Source organism: Poeciliopsis prolifica, unplaced genomic scaffold (assembly GCF_027474105.1).
Source record: "Poeciliopsis prolifica strain line A6 unplaced genomic scaffold, Auburn_PproV2 SCAFFOLD325, whole genome shotgun sequence".
NCBI classification, from domain to species: Eukaryota; Metazoa; Chordata; class Actinopteri; order Cyprinodontiformes; family Poeciliidae; genus Poeciliopsis; species Poeciliopsis prolifica.
This window is the reverse complement of record NW_026562700.1, coordinates 22,501-44,485: the sequence shown is the minus strand read 5'-3', so window position 1 is coordinate 44,485 and position 21,985 is coordinate 22,501. Positions and strand designations below refer to the sequence as shown.

The 21,985-nt window shown below is 41.6% G+C and overlaps 2 protein-coding genes across 2 annotated transcripts; both read right to left on the bottom strand.

Moving 5' to 3' along the window:
- Window positions 1–6,134: 6,134 nt before the first annotated feature.
- Window positions 6,135–8,146, bottom strand: LOC129357865 (P3 protein-like). Its single transcript, XM_055026826.1, is given in 3 exon segments — window positions 6,135–6,657; window positions 6,660–7,283; window positions 7,286–8,146. Coding segments are annotated over 3 exon segments (1,359 nt in total). The 5' UTR covers window positions 8,001–8,146; the 3' UTR covers window positions 6,135–6,637.
- A 4,043-nt stretch (window positions 8,147–12,189) lies between these two features.
- LOC129357866 (charged multivesicular body protein 1a) lies at window positions 12,190–19,143 on the bottom strand. Its single transcript, XM_055026827.1, has 7 exons — window positions 19,008–19,143; window positions 17,108–17,127; window positions 16,946–17,023; window positions 15,169–15,315; window positions 14,921–15,049; window positions 14,647–14,840; window positions 12,190–12,355 (listed from the first exon to the last, which is right to left on the bottom strand). Exons 1-7 carry the CDS (start codon window positions 19,012–19,014, stop codon window positions 12,334–12,336), a joined length of 597 nt encoding a protein of 198 aa, XP_054882802.1. The 5' UTR covers window positions 19,015–19,143; the 3' UTR covers window positions 12,190–12,333.
- Between the last annotated feature and the right edge of the window lie 2,842 nt (window positions 19,144–21,985).

Below are 21,985 nucleotides of genomic sequence, written 5' to 3'. Positions count from 1 at the left end.
GTTTCACAGCAGGAGTTCAAATCTCTTTGTGCTGAGTGAGAGTTTCCCAAAAGATGCATCTTTTGTTTGTGTTTTTATTTCCCTTTTTACTCAGTTAATTGTTTCTGTTTTGTCATGTCTTGGACTTTTGATGATCTAGGTGAGATGCTTATTGTAACATTCTTCTTGCATTGATTTTCTCTGGATAAAACTCTGGATATCTGAAGTCTGATGTCGTATGATTGCTCTTTCTCCCTGCACACGTATACAGACACAAGAATCTAGGACAAGGAGGAATGAATTAACGAGCTAAATCAAGTTATTCCTCTTTTAATTCTCAACACAAGCTAAAAGGTTGGCTCAGTTTTATCAAAATGTTTCCAAATCCTTTTTAAACTATGTTGTTAACAGGAGCATAACTCTCAGCATTGGCTTTTAGAAGAAGCTGTCATGGAATGGTGTGGATGTTGGTGGTGAGGCAGACGCTCGAGACCCAGGTAAGGTTTAAGGTGGTTTTAATGATGATAATGATCCAAAATACAAAAACTCAATAGGTCCACGGCCAAGCAGCACAGCTGAGCGGAAGCCAGGACTCAAACCCGGTAGCATTGTTCATACAGGTGGACGGCACAAACCAAGACAAGCAACGACAAGGAACAAAGGAGACAGGAGGGATTAAATACACAGAGCGTAATCACAGGGACGAGACACACCTGGGAGCAATCAAGGGGGAAGACAGGACAACGAGGAAACTCAGGGAGACAGAAAACTCAAACAAACACACAGAGAAACACTGGACATGACAGAAAATTGGTCTGTGGAGCAAGACTGGACGTCCAGAACAGCACCGTACTGGGCCTTCTGAGGCCTTCTTCAGGTCCGGGTCGGTGACCCGGCAGCGGTTGGCGCAGGTGGCCGGTCTGGACTTTTCTAACGTCCAGGAGTTTGGCTCGCTGCTTGGGGTCCGGTTAGCCAGACCCATGCGGCGCTTCCTGGAGCGGGTGAAGGAGCGGATGACAGGCGGCTCCTGCAGCTACATGATGCAGAAAAGTACCTGCCTGACCCGAATGACCTGCTCCAGGTCATTTCCTGGATCCAGATTTTGAGGAGGACAGTGGACTCAGGGATGGATTTATGTAAAACAGGCCCAAAGGTACTGTACAAATATTGTAGAAAAATCCTGAGCAAGAAAACTTCACAAAAGGCCATCAGTGTGTGGAATGAAACTCAGAGCGCAGAAACCTCAGCGGAGGACTTCATGCAAGCCTCCAATAAAAAAAACGGACTGGAGATCTGGATTCTTCATGGTGCCAAATCAGTTTCCTTTTTGCAATTTGTCCGAGAGTGTGTTTCACCTTTTTATAGATTGTAGTAGTTAGTAGTTTTTTACATTTTTTCAACCAGAACTTTTAGCCTCTTTGCCGTGGTTTTTACCAATTCCGTTTTTATCAGCGGTGTACATCACAGTCGAGCCACTAGTTTTAAATCCCAGATTTTAAATGATTTATTAGCCCAAGCCAAAATGGTGATTTATTGAACTCAAAGGGCCAAAATGCAGGCTGGAGCCCAGCTTGAAGCCGTGTCTCTGTGAAAGTGTCACATCAAGGCCAGGTTGAGGTTGGAGTTTTGCTTCCACAGAGCCATTCGGGATTTCAAGTATTTTTTACAACTATGTTTAAAGAGTGTTTAGTGCATCATTTCTGACCAGGAAAACCTAAAATATAAAAAGCTGATCATGTAAATATTTATTTATTTTTTTAATTTTTTGACCTGATTATGTAACAGTTGATGGTTAAATTATTGCACAATAAATGTTTTGTTAAAAATCAAAATCTTCTTCCAGTTTAAAAGTGCTTGACAGGTAAAGTTTTGGCGCATCATCGCCACAAATATATGAACCTTATTGATGGTGGACTCGGTGTGTGACTCCAGACCATCTGATCCATTTCCTCTGGTTCTTAGCAAGTTGTCCTAGAATATCTTGTTGTACTAGCAGATTGCTTTGTCTGTTTGTTTATGTTGCTTTGCATTGCAGAGCATAAAATCAGGGTCCTGTTTGGCTGCTGAGGCGAAATCTGAGTAAAGCTGCAGAACAACATTATTGTGTCACTGATAAATAAAGTTTCAGCTCAGGGTGGTTCCTCCTGGAGTCAGAACTTGAGCACCAGTTTGCTGCTCTCTGTTCTTCCACAGATGATCCGGCACTCTCACTTCACACTCACTTTAGATCTGATACTTCCATCACTGCAGATTTTAGCAAGCATTTGGTCTAATTCATTAATGTGCATTTTCTGTATGAAAGTTATAGAAGATGAAGCAGGAGTGTTTTTCAATATCTAAGTGAGTCGGTTAGGGTTAAATTCTCCCTTTGTATAAAACAGAACTATTAACTTGGTTCTGATCCAGGCTCAATGACCCAAATGTCTCACAGAACAAGGCGTAGCAGCTCATGCTTCAGGACCCGCCCAATGTTTCCTCACGTTCTGATTCTCAGGTGAAACAGAACCAGGCCCGTTATTGACTCCTGGGTTCTAGACTTTACTCAGAAGCAGCCAGTTGTCCTCTAATGTGGTTTTGTTCAATACATCTTCAGGCTTTCTGTTAATCCAATTGTACAAAGCAGAAAATAATCACTAATCAGGCTGAAAATTCAAACAAACTTAGAGAAAGTTGAGTGAAGCAGCCGTCCACCAGGCACTGGTTTCTGCCAGGCTTTGCTGCAGACGTTCAAGCAACAGAAAAGCTTCTTATAAAAGCTGCAAAAAGAAACTCATGAAATCTTAATTCATCCTGTCCTCTTGAATATTTAAAAAAGCCCATCTGCCTATTGTGCCACTAATGTACTGCATAGAGAAATAAATAGAGGGAGATGTGCAGCCAGCTGGCTGCAGTCGATGCTTCCCAGGTCCTGAAATCATTCCGATCGAGTCTGAAGAGACATAAACAGAAGAAACGGTGCCATTATTTATTACACTAATGTTCAGACCTTGGCTCATTGTTTCAGTTGTTTTTCAGATTTCTTTATTATTCTGTGTGTCTTTGATTCAATCAGCCTTGTTTGTGTTTTATTTTAGTTCAGTCCTTTTGAATGATTTTACCTTATTTCTTTTTTCTAGTTACTCTTTGTTGTTCTAATTTTATGTTTCTTAGTTATTTTTTGGTATTACATTTATTTCCTAGTCTGTGGTGCCACTTTCCGCTGCATTAGATCCCAGCCATGTTCTTTGTGCTTTTGTTTGTTTCTTATGTGTTTTTCTAAGTCTTTGTTCATATTTTTATTAAAGTCTTCAAATCTACTCACTGCCTCTGCATTTGTGTCCTCTTTAACTTATGCATCAAGACAAACGGAGACTGGAATGGACCAATCATCTGCTAGCTTTAGCTCCCACTGTGCTGCAGACAGCATGGGATCCTGCAGGGTTCATGGTTGAGTTCACAGAACATGTGGTTTTAAGAAAAGCCCACATGTTCCACCTTCCACCACCGTGCTTGACAGATTGTTTGAAGGGTTTGTCTTCAAACATAGGTAGTTGGACATAATGGCTCCCATTATGTCCAACTACCTCTAGTTTATCTCATCTGTTCAGAGGATATTGTCTCTGCCGGATGGATCTCTGCTGACCTACGACCGGCAGCCATCTTGTTTCTAGAAGGAAAAGGTTTTATCCGTTAAAACTGAAACTTCTCTTGACCTGTTCACAGATGGATGAGGAGCAGATGATGAAGATCATCAGCTTGTCTCTTGTAGGGAAGCAGTTTTTAACTTACTGCTTCTCCACTACTAAACAGAGTTGAAGTTGGTGTTTTATGTCCTGAAATGTAAAAATCAACAACAAATCTACTTTATTGTTTGTTACTTAGAGCCGCCACTCGCTGGGATTATTATTAAAAAACACACATCATACAATAGAAATCACTCAAATATATGAGGGATGACAGATTTAGCATATCAATGCAAAGTAGCTGCAGTTCATACAAAATGTTGAGAAATGTATCAAGCATAAAATAATTAACCATTCCAGTTATAAGTTAATGAAAAGCTAAAAATGATTTTCATTTCCTTTTTAAAAGCTTCTTTTCAGCTTTGATTGGCGCTAAAGGAAGAGAGCGACGCTCTGTCTTCACTCTGCAGGTAAAGCCGACAAGAAAACATCCTATCACTGAATGTCTGGTGACTTCAACTGTTTTTTAAGGAGCAAAGAAAAATCATGGACTCTGGCATTTTAAAGTTTTCCGTGTTGAGATAATGAAGCTGATATCCCATCATGGACATTTAGCCAGTTTAAACTAAAACGCATTGAGTTTATTTTAGTCAGAACAATTCAGTACTAAATCTTCATATTATGTGACAATATTCCACCTGAGAAATAAATCAAAGTTCTGACATGCAAGGCACCTTCTGTGTGTCCTCACCAAGTCAGTTTGTTATCCAAAAAGATCCCAAGTAACTTAGTTTCTGCTACTTGTTTGATGATTGATTTTTTCATTGACACATTTAGCTTTGGGTTATATTTAAGAGTTGTTTGAACCACGTTCTAAATGTTTTGTTTTTAATGTATTTGACATAAATGTATTATCTAAAACCCATTGATCTATTGATGAATTTCCAATTCCTTGTTTAAGATAAATGCCAATCCAGACCCTGATTTTGCAGATGCATACTTTTTTAATTTTGAATGTTTTTTCAAATCATTTTTTCCTCCAAAGAGTTTTTGCAGCACTAGTGATTTGTGTTTTTGACAGTTGGCAGACAGGAAAGAGGGCGAGGAAGATATGCGGCAAAAGTCGCCGGGAATCGAACCTGTGACGTCCGCGTCAAGGACTGAGGCCTCCAAACGTGGGGCGTGCTGACCCCTGCGCCACGCCCCAATTTTGCATGTTTTAGCATAAAAGGTAGATCATTTGTAGAAATAGCATACAAGAGTGAACCAAGACAGCTGCCTTGTGGAAGTCCAGTCCTCTGCAGCGTTTTGTGAAAAAATACCATTAAAATTCTCTCTGTGGTCTAAAGCACAGGTAGTTCTTCATCAGCGTTAGTGCAGATGGCTCAAAACCAAACCGCTGCCTGTGATCCATCACATCGACCGACGATCCAGACGCCTAAAAGGACTCATCTTCTAGTTCTACATAGTTTATTGTTCTATTTTAAATAGTTTGAAATATAACTTATCTCAATGGACCCGCATTAATCTGTTGTATTCATCGTTTCTTTGCAAAGACAAGTTAACTTTTAATAAAATGCTCATTTCCAGGGGGCTTTTGTTCAGGTTCAATTCATACAGAAATGTCTTTAAATACAATTTTCAAAAACAAATGACATTTAAAAAGAGGGAGATTTATTTACTGTAATGCTGCTGCTGTATGCCACCCATGGCTCCACTGTTCATGTTGATTATCCTGCACACCGAGCAGAGGAGGAGTCCACAGCGATGACTCACATCATCTTCTTCCTGTTTCTGCTGGACTTCCCCTAACAGCCATTTTAAAGCTTCTCCTGTTTGGACAATTTTCAGCTGCGCAACATTCCTGAGAGCTCAAAGCAGCCGAACAGAGGCAAACATTTCTGTTCCCACCTTGAAAGTGTTTAGCTCCGGCCACAGTGTTGTTGTGAAACTTGTGAAATTTGAACCTGTGTGAAACTGATCAGATAAAATCTGGACCTTGTCCCATGTTGCAACAAGTCAGTAAACTCACATTTCCTCATTAGTTTTTCTTTTTATTCACATTTCAGGAGCGTCAGACCAGTTCACTTGTGGTTTTTACACACTTAACACTTTGCAGAAGAAAAACTTTAAGCACAAAAATCATTTTGAAAATGATCATTTGACAATTTTCAGCTTTCAGCCCTGAAATTATCTGACGAATGGAGCTAGTTTTATTTGTGGGTGTTACAAGGGGGATGAGTTTTTATTTGTAAAACAAATAGAAAAGTCTTTTCAGATCCAACAGCATTTCTAGTGGGAGCATGACACAGTGGAAAGGTTCAGGAGTGTGAACACTTTAGCGTGGCCGGCTCTGCACCACTTGCAGCTTGTTGCAACAAGCCGAATTAAAGAAGCAATTGGTGATGATTCACACCGAGCTGCTGAAAGTTTCACCACCAGGAGAAAAAACACAACTTGGTGAGAAATGAAACAAAACACACAGCTGAGAAATTAAAGCTCTCACAAGGACTTTATTCTTCATTTTCAAATATTCAAGTACATGGATGTGAAATATCCAAGACACAATCAGTGGCAAATACTTTCTGAAGGAAAAAGTCACATCATCATGTTCCTTGAAGGGTGTTCCTGTTGAAGCAGCCATGTTCCCCTGGCAGGCTAAGACACGTAGATCACTTGTAAACATGATACCTTTTCAGTCTGAATTTAGAAATACAAAACGTCATCTTGTAGAAAAATAAGTTCTGTCTTCAGAGGAATATCAGCATGAAGAAGCTCACAGTAGAATCTGATCTGAAAAAGGAGCAACACACAAAACTCTCAGGGTAAAAGGCCTTTGGTTTCCATGAAAAAATACCAAAAATGACATTAAAAGAAGCAGAAAAGATCAGTCCGCTGTACAACAGTGATGAGTGGACCGGAACCGAGCCGCCGCCACCAAGGCAGACGGACGTCCACAGGTTTCCAAAGGTCCATTCTGCAGCTACAATCAGCCGTCACTCCTGAGGACAGCAGATCTCTGCCAGATGAAGGAGCCCAGGACGATGAGGAGCATCTCCGAGGTGCTGCTGAGGGCCACGATGAAGGGCGCCTGGGACGCAAAGTCCGCCTCCACTCGCCGGAAGGACAGCTGCATGACGGCCAGGGCCAGCAGGCTGTTCTGGACGCCCACTTCGATGCTCACGGTTTTCCTCTGCGGCAGAGCCAACCTGGCGGTTCTGGCAAGGCCGGCGCCGACCAGGAGGCCCAGCAAAGGCACCGTCACCCCGACCGCCACGATCTGGGGCTGCACGTTGGCCAGGATGGACGCGCCCATCTGGTAGGCCATGAAGATGCCGCCGACCATCAGCACGAAGCTGAAGGGCCGGATGAGCACCAGCAGGACGCGGGTGAGAGCCGGGAGCCGCAGCTTGATCACCATGCCCAGCGAGATGGGGATGGCGATGAAGAGGAGGGTGCCCAAGATCTTCACGAAGGGGACGTGGAGAGCGGCGTGGACGCCCAGCAGCCTGCCGTACAGAGCCGAGGACAGAGGCATGGCCGCCGTGGCCACCACCGTGGACACCAGCGTCATGGAGATTGCCAGTGTGACGTCGCCCCCCAGCAGCAGGCTGTAAAGGTAGCCGCCGCCGCCCCCGGGGCGGAGCAGGTGATGACCAGGCCGAGGGACAGCGCGGTGGGCAGCGACAGCAGCCGGGACGCGCAGTAGGCGTACAGCGGCATGACCAGGAACTGGGCCAGAACCCCCAGCAGCAGCGCCATCGGGCGGCGCAGCAGAGCCCGCAGCACCTCCACCTCCACCTTGCAGCCGAAGGCACACTTGTTGACGAAGATGAGGGGCAGCAAGGCGAACAGCACCGGGTTCTCCGTGAAGTGGGACAGGCCCCCGGACTGCAGCTGCCGGGTGGCCGCGTCGGCCTCGCCGGGCTCCACTCTGATCAAGTAGTCCGTCCTCTCCTCGATCAGAACCGGAACCGAGTCCCGGTCCCAGTCCAGCAGCTGGATCTGCAGCGGCGCCCGGCCCGGGAAGCCCGAGCGGATGCTGATGATGAAGCTTCCGGCCGGTCCTTCCCGGCCGCCGGCCGTCACATTCAGGACGGAGAGGACCTCCGGGTCCAGAGACCGAACCCTCACCGTCTGCTTCCGGCTGGAGCCCCGGTACCGACTGGAGATCACGATCACTCCTTCGGTGTTTTCCGGAAACTCAAATTCCTGCGCCGATCCGTCCCCGATGGAGATGTAGCCGGAGTGGTTCGTCCGGCTGGAGTCGGTGCTGCTGTCCACGGTCAGGTTGCCGGTGGCCCAGGTCCGGTTCGGTCCGCCGATCAGGAGCAAACAGAGAGTAAAAAGCGTCCTCATCGCAGTGGCGGCCAGAGGGCGGAGGGGCGCCGCAGAAACACGCGTCGGCCCCGCCAGGGCGCTCCGCAGGCGGCTACACCGCCGCCCGGATCAGCCGGCACGCCGAACTTCTCATTCCTCTTTTCGGTACAAAAGCTCCGCGTCGTCGGCCGCCCCTCGTCTTGTCTGGTTCCCATTTTCGTACCGCCTTTATACCGGACCCGAAGCATCCCCGCCCTGTCCGGCCCTGGCGGAGCCCAGCTGCACCGCGGCAGCTCCGGGAATCCAACCCACAACCGGCCGGTTGGTCTTCAGTCCGAAGGAAGAACCGCAGCTTCGCCTCTTGCGCTCATTTTTTCTCCAGAAAGACGAAAAGCGATTGAAAAAAGAATGAAAACGGACGCTGCAGCCTTCTGCCGAGGCGTGACGTCAAGCTGGTTAATGGAAGATGCAGACTTCCGCTTAGCTTTGCCAAAGTAAAAGCCTGAGATGAGCTAACGTCTCATCTCAGGATGAGATAAAATGGGAGTATTGACAGGAACCCTATCATTAATCAAAATGGACTCCAGCTCTTCTCTCGCTCTCATTCTTTTATTGCTTTTAAAAATTAGGAGTCCTTCATCATTTTTGGGAACACGAGTGTGAATCTCGTGTTCCCACTATGGGATGTTATCTTCGAGTTTTCACCTGATTATTATGAGTTTCCAGACTTAGACTGGATCACAGTGATCCAGTTAGAAAATTACATCAATCATCTGCAAGAAATTCAGCTTCAGTGCCTCCTGGTTATTCAGAGTGATGTTTAGTGACCAAAGTTCACATTTGGTTCGTTAAGACCAGAACTAGTTCCAAACAATGTTTGATTAATATCTCAGGTGGAATAAATGCCCATTAATAGGCTTTTATTTTTGAAAGAAACTTCCTCTCCTCCCACTGTAACCATGACTACCCTGATGGTCCATGGAGCTGCGCTGCGTCAGCAGGGGCGGTCACGTGACCACAGCGGCGGTCACGTGATCGCCACCTCCTTTATTTACAGCGAGGAAAATAATGGAGGAAAAACCAAAGCCAAGTTGAGTCCTTCACAGCAAAATCAAAAGTGTTCAATTTCCCTGCAGCCTGGATCAGAACCAGAACCTTTACCGAGTCAACTTTTTTCTTTCTAAAGTTTTGTAGAAGAGTTAATTCAACGGTCGTTTAGTCAAATTTGAGTGAATTTTCCTAAAGAGTTGGTGTTATTCCAGAGAGTGAAATCAAAACAACTTTGTCTGGTGTTGATTTCTAAATTAACAGCAGACAGTTCCTTCCACAAGTGTGACGTATTTGCCTGAGTAGCAGGAAAAACACGTTTATTTCATTTATTTGCTCCTTTTCTGTTCAATTTTGGAAAAGCATTTGCACTATGATTTATTGTTCCAACCCCGCCTGATGGATTTATTCTTCCATTTCATTTTCTCCCTATTTTCTTGAACATGTATTGTTTGGCCTCACTGACGACCCAATAACCAAACAGCACATTTTTAGTTTATTAATCTTACTATATTCATTCACAAATCCTGTTACACTAATGAAAAACTACTTCTTTCTATTTTTGAAAATGAGTTCAAACAACAGATCAGACCTATTGAAAACTCCACCAATACTAAACCTATGATGCTCTTTGTGTTCTCTCTTTAATGTATTTCTATAATGTTATGGTGATATAGTCTCTCCTGGCAGACATTATACCACAATGCATGCTATGTTTGTACTGTTATGTATTCTGTATCTCAATAAAGATCTATAAAAAAAGGTGAGTTAAAATTATCATGTTTTTGATTTTTTTAATGGATGCATTACAGCCATGGGCAAAGGGGGGGGTGGGGGTGAGGGGGCGCTTGCCCTTTTATTCTTTATGCCCCTCGTGCCCTTTTTGAGTTTTTGATCTGTCATATTCTTTTATTGTTATTAAAGCTACAGACGACTTTACTCCAGTTTTGAGAAATTAGTACGTAGCTAAAGCAGAAACTGTTGACGTGTATAAAGTTGTACCTGCATTCAGACAGACTTTGGCTAAGTGCATTACCCACAATTCATTGCTGCATGTGACTTTTGAGTTAAAAGGTGGACTTATAGGAATTTGTTTTTCATCTTTATTGAAAAGTCAAAGAAAGTGAAAATAGTATGAGAAGTAACCAAAACTTTAATATGATAAATAAATAGATAAAAATAGTCACTGTGAAAAAAGTGAAACAGAAAATGTTACACATGCAGGAAAAATCAGTTTCACAAAGGTGGGAATTTGTCTTGCATTTGAAAGTTTGACTTTCCTCACAGTTTGTGAATATTATTAATTTCTTTTTTTTCAGTTTCTCACATCAAAAATTTTTTGTTTCTGATTTTTGCCTCTTCAGACCATTTTCAATAAACAAAAACATCTTGTCATAATTCTGCCTTTTAACTCAAAACGTCACATGCAGCAATGAATTCTGGGTAATAGTCTGCCTGAAAGGGCTTGACATTAGGCGGAAATAAGATCCAAAAGGATCTTATTTCCTAAAACAGGAAATGGAGAACTGGGACTCTCCAACATGATCCCACATCAGGGAGGACTGGGCCGGGCCTCCAGGAGGAGAAACAGGTGGGGGAGGGGAGCTTCGGTCGGCATCATCCCTCTAACTTCCGTGAGGAGGAAGAGGGATGAAGATGATCCTTCACAGATCTGTCTCTCTCACGTTGCAGACAAAGAGGTCAAAGGTCACAGAGGAGCAACCCTGCAGCCTGGATCATAAGCAGAACCTTTACTGAGTGAACTTTTCTTCCTAAAGTTCAACATGCATGAGAAACAGAAAGGCAGATGAACTTGAGTCTGATAGGAAAAGTTCACAAAATAATTCAGATTTTTGTAAAAGACTGAAATCTTTTTATATCTGATTATTACGGTAATCAGAATAATATTCTGGATTTATTCATTCACACTGAGAGAACAAAAAGCATTTTTCAGGTTTTCTGACAATAGTGGGAAGATTTGGGAATAAAATGTCTCAAACTTTTTTAACTGGATTAGTTTTGTTTTGAAGTCTGATTCATAAGTGGCATCATAATCAAATATAACGTGATCTCTAAATAGTTTCCAATAAGGTTAAACTTCAACTTTGTCGTTTTTGTCAGCCTGAACTAAATCACTTTTCTATGACTTAGTTCTGTTTTAACCCTCTTATTTGTTTTTAACAGAAATGCTTTCAGGTTTTTTGTTTTATAAGAAGTAAATAGTTTGGAAACAGATTAAAATCAACTTGGTGCTGTGGTGGTGCAGCGGGTCAGCACGCCCCACGTGTGGAAGCCTCAGTCCTCATACGCGGACGTCACGGGTTCGATTCCAGGTCCAGGCGATCTTTGCTGCATGTCTTCTCCTCTTTCCTGTCTGTCTACTTTAAAAAATACGAGCGCCGCAAAAACTCTTCTGAGAAAAGAGATAAAAATTGGACTTGAAAGATTTAAGGTGTATTTGAGTTCAGGCGGTAGAGTAGAAATGTTCTCCTGTCTTTCCCTTTATGATTACTGATGTCAGATTTATGGATCACGATCCATCGAAGAGAACTTTCCATTCTGATTTACTTGAAGAACAAATAAATGTGAACAACGCTTCAAGATTTGCATAATTATGTTAATGGATCGGATTATAATTAAACCTGTGGAGAATCCAACCAATCAGGGCCTGAAAAATGTCTTTGGCTTCTGGGACAAACAAACGGCTGACTGACAACAGAGGGCAGAACTTTATTTTACAAGATAAATATGGAAAACAAAAAGTGCTGACCAGTTTAAATAAAACCTCCACCGCACCCGAACCAGATTGCAACCGGATCAGAACCTCGCCGGTGGAGACGCTGCAGAGGATAATCTGGAGCACGTTATGGTTCTCTGAACCATAAATGGATCAGAACTAACTATTAAAAACGAATAAAAACGTTTCTGAGCGAGGAAAACGTCCGGCTGCTCTTTCTAGGCACTGAAGAAGAAGCAGCTGCGTCCCAACATAAGGCTTTGAAAGCAGAAAAGAAACTGAACTAAACCCCACAGAAGAGAAACGGGAGGAAATAAACCTGTTAGTGTTTCAGCATCTGGTCTATAATGAACCAGCTGAGCTCATCACCAGAAACATATTTCACAACATTTGCATCCAGATTCCTGTGAGTGGAGTGAAGAGGAGACTGATGAAGCCAGTAGGTAAAGCTGATGCTATTCCTGGCTGCTGTGGTTTATTTTTAGGCCAGAGGAGGAAAATCAATAAACTCATTAAGTTCTCCCAGCAGGAACAGTTCAATCCAAACATTTAGCTGCTGCCGTCCTGCTCCTCCATGCAGTAGCGCCTTCAGTTCCTCAGAGCTGCCAACCTGCAAACAAACATTTCACACATCAGCTGCATTTCAGCAAACTGACAGCAGAAAAACATGCAGCAAAAATCCAGACAAACTGAGCTCAGTTCAAATCATTAGAGCAGTTTCAATAAAAAGTTCAACAGGTTCCTGCTGCTCAACATACAGTGTGATAAAAACAAACAGAAAAGTTGGAATATTAATGAATTACTATCAGAAAAATAAACCCTGCCAGGTCTGAAGTCTAATTGTTTTCTGCTTCTCAGGAAACGTTTGTTTCTTCCTTCTGGATCACAGGAGTCAAACTCCGGACCTGGAGGGCCTGTGTCCTGAAACTTCTAGATGAGCCTCTGCTGCAGCACCTGAACAGAACAATGAGATCTTTAAGGCTCTGGAGAACCGATCCACACGAGGAGGAGGTCATGAAGCCGTTTCATTCCAGTGTTTTGGACCTGTGGCTCATCTAAAACCTGCAGGACGGCCAGCGGCCCTGGAGGACTGCTGACTGTTGCCCTCTGCAAGCAGCTTTTAGGGAAAGCTACAACAAGCTTTATTCACAGAATGAAGATCGCTGGAAAGTTTAGTGGAGGAAGAGCTGTGTGATGAAAAGATTCTAAAGCAGCAGGGCTCACTGCAGCCCATAGAAGCGGAACCAGTTGAACAGCTTGGAGGAAGTCCAGAGGGTTTGGTTCAGAACATCAGCTCCAACCTTCACAGAACCACTCCAGACCTGAGAGTAACAAGAAAAGGACTGGATCCAAAGTTTTCATTTGAAAATATGTGTCCATGAATCTGGCTTTGGAAGGCTAAAGTTTCTAATCAGTGAAGGTCTGAGGAGCCTGTTGGTTCTGGTTTGGTTCTATCTGGTCCAGATCCAGAACAGCATCTGCCAGGACATTTCAGAGCGTTTACTTTTCAAGTTTTCTGGAAAAAAGAATTTTTTATTGGTTTAATGTAAAATTAATTTTGGGTTAATATAAACTATAAACCAAAATTTACTGAAATAAATGAACTTTTCAATGATATTATACTTTATGTAACAGCATAATTTCTCAGATTCCCAGAATAATTTTCTGTTTCGCAGATTTGAGGAAATACTTTAAAGTTATTCTAGATTTAGTTATTTAGTTACTGGAAATCTCGCTCAGATACTTCACTGTGTTGAACCACGCCGCCCTCTGGTGGTCTGAAATATTCCTCAGACTGAAGTCTGAACCCGAAGCTTCACCTCAGATCCAGAGGTTGAACCCAAACATCTGCTGGAAATTACAACGGCTCCCTGTTAATCCAGATTATAATCTCCTATTCTCACAGATAAAGAATCAGCTCTAGTAGAGATCTGATTGATCCAGAGGTTCCTAGCAGAACCTTTAGTACCAGACTGCAGTTTCAAGAGGAGGGTCCTTTAGCATTCAGACGCCCTGAATGTTTCTGGCTGAACTTTTTCATTTCGTAATGTTTCTGATTTCTGGCCTGGATGTTCCTGCTGATCCTATAGACGCCAAAAAGTCCAGAGATCAGAGGAAAGATCCAGTGGACAGAAAAGAGCCAGAATGAAGCGGATGGAGAATAATTGTGTGTAAAGGTGACTTTGGGATATTTTTACTTCAACTCCAGGAGACTCTTATTCATTTTAGGAAAGAATAAGCTCACTGTTACACTCTGGCTTCTCTTCTCTCATATATTATTAGATATCATTATACATCAGCACTGACATTTCTACACACCCTCCAGTAGAAAAACTTTATTGTAATTTTCAAACAATATTGAATGATGATTCTTTTGTCCAGCAGAGAGAGATTTAGTGTTCACATGATTCACCACAGGTTAGTTCTGCTGCCGCAATGATGCCACTAAGATAAAGTCTAAAGAATGACCAAGGTGCTTTCTCAACATTTTGTACCGACTGAACTGAGTCACCAATAAACAACTCTAAATAGTTTTCTGTCCTATTTCAGTTCATCCAATCTGATTTAATTCTCTGTTTCTGACCTCTGATGTTTTCTTTGGATAATCTTCACTCTGATCCTGGTTAAAACCTTCCAGGTTGCTAAGCCTTACTCAAACCGGAGAAAGATTTCTAGTCAAGGAGTTGTTCTTTTAATGTAATTAAAGCCATTATTAATCTGCATTTCTTTGTAAATGCTTTGATTAATTTAGACACAACTTTGTTTTAATGCGTCTGTGTTCATTGGTTTTCTTCCTTTACGTGGGTTTAGATTTTTGTGTTTTTAAGATTTGGTTTCCGCCAGGCCTCACCAGGTGTTTCATCTCAAACAAATCTACCTGGTCCGGCATGTGACCCTTACCGCCGAGACAGCTGGTCCTCCTTCTCCTGGCTCCGGGAACTCTCTCCACCCAGTGACGTCGCTCCAGCAGGAAGCTGATTCAGCTGGTCCATCACCTCCAGGCCGCCCTCTTCTGCTATTTGGTGGATGAGGTCGTCCACCTGTTCCTGGGGCGTGGTCAGTGTCATGGCTGAGCTCATGGAGTCCTCCATCACCTGGTGTAGGTAGGAGCAGGTGAGGTTAGGGAGGGAGTTTCTGAAGCATGAGAGCAGACAGAGGCTCTGCAGCGACTCACTGAGGTGTGGACGTCAAGGTTCTGAACCTGGCTCTCAAACTTATCCATTACTGCGGAAACCTTCTGCAGATCCATGGAGTTCAGAGCCTTATCCAGGGCTTTGGTCACCTGGCCCATGCTTTTAGTCACCTAGACCAGGAAATCACATCAATGTATGATAAACTTGAATCAAAAATAGAAAATGAAGCATCAAATTCTAGACTTCTGGGGGAAACAGAAGTTGAGGTGATCCAATTGGTGAGACTCACTCCCTTCATGGTGACGGCAGTCTGGACTTTAGAGGCCACCGCATCAACTCGGGACGCCATGCGCAGCCAGTTCACACCTTCGTTCTTTTTCCTGATGGCGTTCTCAGCATAAACTCGAGCACATTCAACATTTTTCTGCTGCAAAGCCTGTTGAGAATAAATTCAACTATTTCTGTTTTGTAATTAAATCGTCTCTTTAAGAAACACAACAGCACTGAGAGCTGTTTGGTCTCTCAGGTAATTATAAGCATTTTCTACAAATAAGACTCATTAAGACCTCTACCAATCCAGAGGTGAAGACATGCTTAACTTCAGTGAACAAAACTAAATAATGTTGCTTACTCCCAATTAAGGTAACAGATCAGCGGCCATTTTGGTGCCAGATAAAACCTTCCTCTGACTGGCATGAAGGACCAGGTGAGACAGGTGAGTTTCATGAATACATGTTAGAGAAAATGCTGAGTCATCTTCTACTGACTATTCATCAAGGTAGTCTGACCACTTTGAGAATGTGAGGAGAAAAAGTGCAGCACCAGATTTCCACCTGAAGGATGATCATATCCATCTTCAAGATGTGATTATGGGCTCCAGAAGAATGATGAACAAAAATATATAGAAATGCTGAACAAACCTTCAAGAATTCGTCATCTGACTTTACATCACATCTGCACAGATCAAACTGCACGACGCAGTGCCACAACGGCTGACCTTGGACTTCTTCCATGAACACCAGATTTATAAAGTTCAAGACTAATAGATGGTTCCACCCGAGCTGTGGATCTCTGTAGCTCCTCAAGAGCAGTTGAGGTGCTTTTGGCTTCTTCTCAGAACAGCTACTTTATACTAATACCAAATTGCTGAGAAGTGGACTCTGTTTAGGTGAGGTCTAGAAGCAGTCACTGGATTTTATTTAGGGCACATGTGTCAAACTCAAGGCCCGGGGGCCAAATCCGGCCCGCCGTAGCTTTTTATGTGGCCCTCCACAGACTACACTAAACACTAAGTGTGATTAAATATTATATTATCAATCATATCAATGCAGTTTTTATCTGTTTACTGCCAATTTATATCAATCAATCCCTCCAGTTTCTTGAGAATTTAGTTGATGTATGATTATAGTCCATGATTTATACAGCGAGTAAATAAACAGTGACATTTATTATAAGTTCCTGAAGGGAAATCTTCAATAATATTATGTAATTTTAAGAATTCATTGACATATTAACAGTTTGTGAACAGGTTCTGGCACAACCGGCCCTTTAAGAGCATTCATGATCTTGATTTGGCCCAAAACGAAAATGAGTTTGACACACCTGATTTAGGGTCTTCATAAGTCAGGGGTTTTAGAGCACCATTAATCAGTTCTGTTCTCTGACCAACCTCCCAGCAGGTTAGGCTGTGAAAGACCCTCTGCTCCATCTTCAGCTCATCCTAGGACTCCAGAGCTGAGCAGATTTGATCTTCGCCTCACCCAATCTTTGCATTTCAATGCGTTAAATACGACAAACAAGTTGGACTTTCTGTACGGCACTTTAAAATCTAATTGTTCACTGAACTCCAAATTCTGCCGATTAGAAATATTCCAACCCAAAATTGGATCAAGTCATTTTGTTCTCGTCTGTTTGTTATTTGTTGATCCATCATCTCAAGCCTTTCCAGCATGTTTCATCCAACATAGAGATGTGACAATACAAATGCAGAAAGAGAATAAGTAAGCAGAATAAAATCTGGATCGTCCTGAACTACAATGAGCATCAAACCGGCTTCTAATCCTCACCTTCTTGACTTTGGCCTGCTCCTTTTCTGATTCCTTTTCTGCCTTCTTTGCCAGTCTCTCAAGCTGCTTCGATGTAAACTGTGAGAAAAAAGGAAAAAGTGTCAATTGTATAAACTTTTAGCTTGTATAGACAATACAGATCAATATGATCTCGGGACTTACCCTCAGCTGAAAGAGTGTTTCTGGAGAAAGAGAGTCGAGAGCATTAAAAAGAATGAGAGCAAACTTCACAATATTGCTTTTGAGACCATAGATACAGTTCGAATAATGCTTTTGTTAATTGAAAACATTACAAATATCAATTCATAAACAGATTCACTGCAAATACTAAAAATATTAAATTTCATTGTTATAAAGCATTCATCAAACAGCATCTCAGTATTTCAGAAAATTGCTCTTCCAACCAATTACTGAACAAACCTGCTGGAATTCATCATCTGACTTTAAATCACATCTGCGCAGATGAAACTGCACCAACGCAGTGCAACAACGACTGACCCTGGACTTCTTCCATGAACACCAGATTTAAGTCCTCTTAGTCTTATTTAAAAAAACAAACTGGAGTTTTATTTTCAGGTTTTCATTAACATCTACATCTAAATAACAATAAAGTAATTATACTGACTAATGGTACAGAATTGAATAATTTTTTTTCTTCATTTTATTGATGCATGATAATAACATTTTATCACAATTATATAGCGTATTTCATAAAACAGAACTTAAAAACAAATGACCTGAAAAGACAAATAAACAATGTGATGTTATGATGGCCTGCCAGCATAATTCATAAAGCTAACAAAGTCATATTAATGTCGCCTTTAAATTGGACAGGTTCATGGCCAAAATCCTCTTAAGGCACTTTATTAAAAATGTCTGGTTTCTAAGGTCAATAATAATAAATGAACTGTTCAAAAGACCCCTTAAATAAGCTAAGTTTGTTAACTACTACTGTTCGTAGTGATTTCTGTTCAGCGTTACTTTTGCCACTTAGGGCATACCGGAGTTGGGGGCGGCGATGACGTCATCACATCGCCGTAAGAAAGAGAACCGTTCCTGATATCAGAGGGGGAGGTGGGGTAACAGAGCCACTGCTAATACGTGAGAGGGGCAGAATATGTGTGATCGCCTTATAAGTGTGCGTTAGTGACAAGTAAGTTATTATATTTGATTGTTTGCTGAAGTTAAATGAATGATTCGGAGTTTATTTGTTAACCGTTATTTACCGTTAGGTCCGAGCTATCGACTATATGTGTGTTGTAGAGCGCTGAGCGATGTACTTGACAGGCGCACAGGCATTGATATTAATTCATTTGTTTTAGTTCACTTATGAATAGTAATTCTGATGTTAAGCTTGTTTAGGCTTTATTTATTTCCTTCTTAGTTTATCTAAGGTGTAATAGTAATGTGTAATGATAGAAACCTGAAACTTATTTCTGTATTTCTGTTTATTCTAGGAGACCACACACACACCTACACACATACCTGAAGCACTCACCCACACCACCAAATATACCTTGATGCCAATTACTGTTGTTGGACTAAGATCTGTGACCCAACTTGAATACAGAAAGTAAAAGGGATCCTGCCTCATGTATTCCTTCTTCCACCTGCTGCCCCACATCTGGTCCTGAACTGAATCCAATAGAAGTAGTGTTCTGACCGACACTCCAGGTTGAGAGCAATGACAAACCTGAACAGTGCCTTTAAACCGTCCTACAAATTAAGAGCAGCCTCAGCTACATGAACATAGATTATGATGCAATATTTTTGCCAAGACGTTTTAAAATGATCAAATTTTAATGACAAAAAAATTTGTTTCTGGAAGTTTTAGTTTGTACAGGTGAAAAGTTCAGGAAGTTTCTGCTTAGTTATTAGCCAGTAATGTGAATCCAGCTGGAATCTGATCTAATGATCAGATTCACTTCAAGTCGAAGCTCAACATGAAGAAAACAACAACAAACCGCATCCGCGCCCAGGCTAGCAGTAGCTGCCGGTGATCAGCTTAAAAACAGACCAATCCCATCAACACAGAGTCTTAATCTCTCAGAACAAAACCCACCTTCCATCTCGACACGAACACGATGCCTGACAATTACAGAAAGTAACGCTCTGACGGTTCTTTGGCGGTTCTGAGCCTGTTCAGGTTAAAATAAGCCCCTTCTTCCTGGTTCCACTGCCGTCTTCTTCCGCCTCCTTTCTTCTTCTCTGGATGAAAAGCGAAAACGTCAAGGTATGTTATCGCCCCCTATTGGGCTGAGGTGGAAACACTCGACAACCAGACGACTAGGAAAATGCAGAGGAGCTCAATATTTTCACACTTGATCTAAGCCATATTAAAATGTTAATGTGTTCTCCATTTGATTATGATGAAGTCCATGTTAAATAATGACACTTTAAATTTCTGCAAATAAAGGATTCAATGTCTCGCCTCGGTGGGGGGCCTACTACACAAGACAACAGAAGTTAAATGCTCACAATCAGACTGAACAATGATTTATGCTGTTATCAGAGCATAAATCTTTTTATCCTTTTTCTGGACTTTTGTAAAGCTTTTGACAACACTGAACATAATGTCATATTTCACACCTGGTTTTGGTTCTTACTCTAGCAGTGCTATCAGAACAATGTCACTAATGGAATTAGATGCAATGCTGGTCCTTCACTTGGTTTTATTCTCAAAGGAGGAGTCGGGCAGCGACGTCTCATATCGCCTCATCTGCACTCAGTTACTTACAGATTATTAATTAATCTCAGCAAACTAAAAAGTATTGCAGTAGTGGGATGAGAAATTATCATCAGCCTGATAATTATTTCTAAAAGAAACTCTTCTGAGATACATCTGATTGACGAGATTAACCTTTCTCTGCTGCATCTGGACTTTTCCTAATCTAAAAAAATGTGAAGCAGTTGCTCTTAAATATTGTTACATTTCTGCTACTTGTAGCATACCTGTAAAATAATCTATTGGTTACTCAGGAATGATCATGAGAAACAGATTCCAGATGTTATCTGAACTTTAGTGGCAGCAGAGATTTAAGATTCAAATTGTATTCACCATGCAGAGCATAAGACTTCATGTCTTATGCTGCTTTATCTCTGAATGGAAACAAAAAGTTGTCACAAGATGCTATTTAATTTCATGTGGAAAAACAAAAATAGATTAAAAAACTCAGTAATTATGCAGCCTCAACTTTTTAGACCTTTCCCTTTAAATAATACATTTAAAAGGAATGAGCTAAAACAATTTGTTTTCAGTCTGAAACTTTATATCAATCTGTAAAGATTTGATTTTTTCTGTGTTTATTTTGGATTCTGTCAGTTGAGTTTTTGTGTTTCTTGTCTATCCTTGATTGATCCCGACTCTTTCCAGTTCCCTTCATTTCCTCCTGTGTATTTATACCCAACCTGTGTTTCTAGTTCTCTGTTCAGTCTAAACTCTCTCGTTTTCTCGTCGCTGTCGGCCGATTACTGTTCACCACTTGCTACCAGAAATGAGCTCATAGCTTTTTCTCCTCTGTGCTGCCAGGATTTTTATCTTTCATCATTAAGCTTTATCATCACCATCTTCGCCCCGCTTTATGACACAAACAGTTTTTTTCTAATTTTATTTTGTTTTGCAATTATAATGTTAAAAAATGTCCTCAAAATAATGCAGTTTTCATAAACAGGTATTTCTTTCTTGATCATTGATTTACAAGTGTAATTTCTTTCTCCACAGGTATTACATCATAAGGCATTGAAAAATAGATCCTTATTGTACTCCCCTTGCATATTGTTCAACATGATTGGACACTGATATCTTTTTTTATGAATGTCATGCACAGTGTTCTAATATAATAAAATTTGTAATTTATTATCAAATAAATGTTTTTTTAATTCTAAATATTTGTTGGTCTGTTTCATTTGATTAGATTTTGATCTGAGTTGAAACTTGGCTTGTTTGGAGAGCCCCATTTAAAATGACAGTCCTATACTGCCATCTAGTGGAGGGTTGGGGACATAAGACGAAAACCACTTTCACATTTCAGCAAATAAACTAAACTAAAAGAGGTAGAGAGACAATCTTGGTAAGGAGAATATGTTGCTCATTCCCTTGACATAGCTGCCATTGACCTCCATTTATTTCAAGAATGAACAACTCCAAAATTATAAGTTGTTTTTACAAAACTTGGCTTCTCTGCTCCCTCCAACCCTCTGCAGATGCCTACCACGTTTGGCGGTCCGAGCCTACTCCAAAGACTCCTATTCATTTTTCTACCTGTCAGTATAGCTGGGAACGTCCTATCAAACTGTGATGTGGCCCAAACCACAGTGGCCTTTTACTTTAACTTCACCAGATTTGATCCCAATTTGATTTATTTTGAGCTTTGTTTTGTTAATAAATCCCACTTTTAAAATGCCATCTCTGAGCCTTTGTTGGATGAAGGACTCGCTGCTCTGAAGACGAACTTTGGTTTTAAGCATCTACTCTTAACCATGTTTTATTTTATTTTATTTCTATTCAAACTCTGTTTTTGAGACAGAAATCACAGCTGAGCTTCAAACCTCATCTCTGAGCTTCTGCTATGTGCCAGAAATGTGTTTTAACGACGTCTGAACATCATAAATTACTTAAAAATGTCTGTCTGGATTTCCCAGAATGCATTGTTTGGTGGTGCTTCATATTTAACTTCTATATTCTCTGTTTTTACTGCACTATCTAACAAACCCTATAAATTATGATCAGAATGAGCTTTCATCTCAAACTAGATGGCTTATAATGACTTGGAAACATGTATAAAATTAGGACCATGACTCATAATGGGTTGTGCGTTGTTAAACTGTTTTTTTTTTTTTTATTTTTTTTTTTTTTTGCCTTACCAGGGGCACGGCTCTACTGGGCGTATGGCTGCTCGGCTTAGTCCGTGGGAGGGGGCTTAAGTGTGGGTCCGCAGGTTCGGATGGAGGGCCTGGTTCTAAGAGAGGCTGGATTGGTGGTTCTGTGTTACCCGGGGGTGTGGATGCACGGCTGGGGTAAGTGGTTGTGATGGAGAGCCT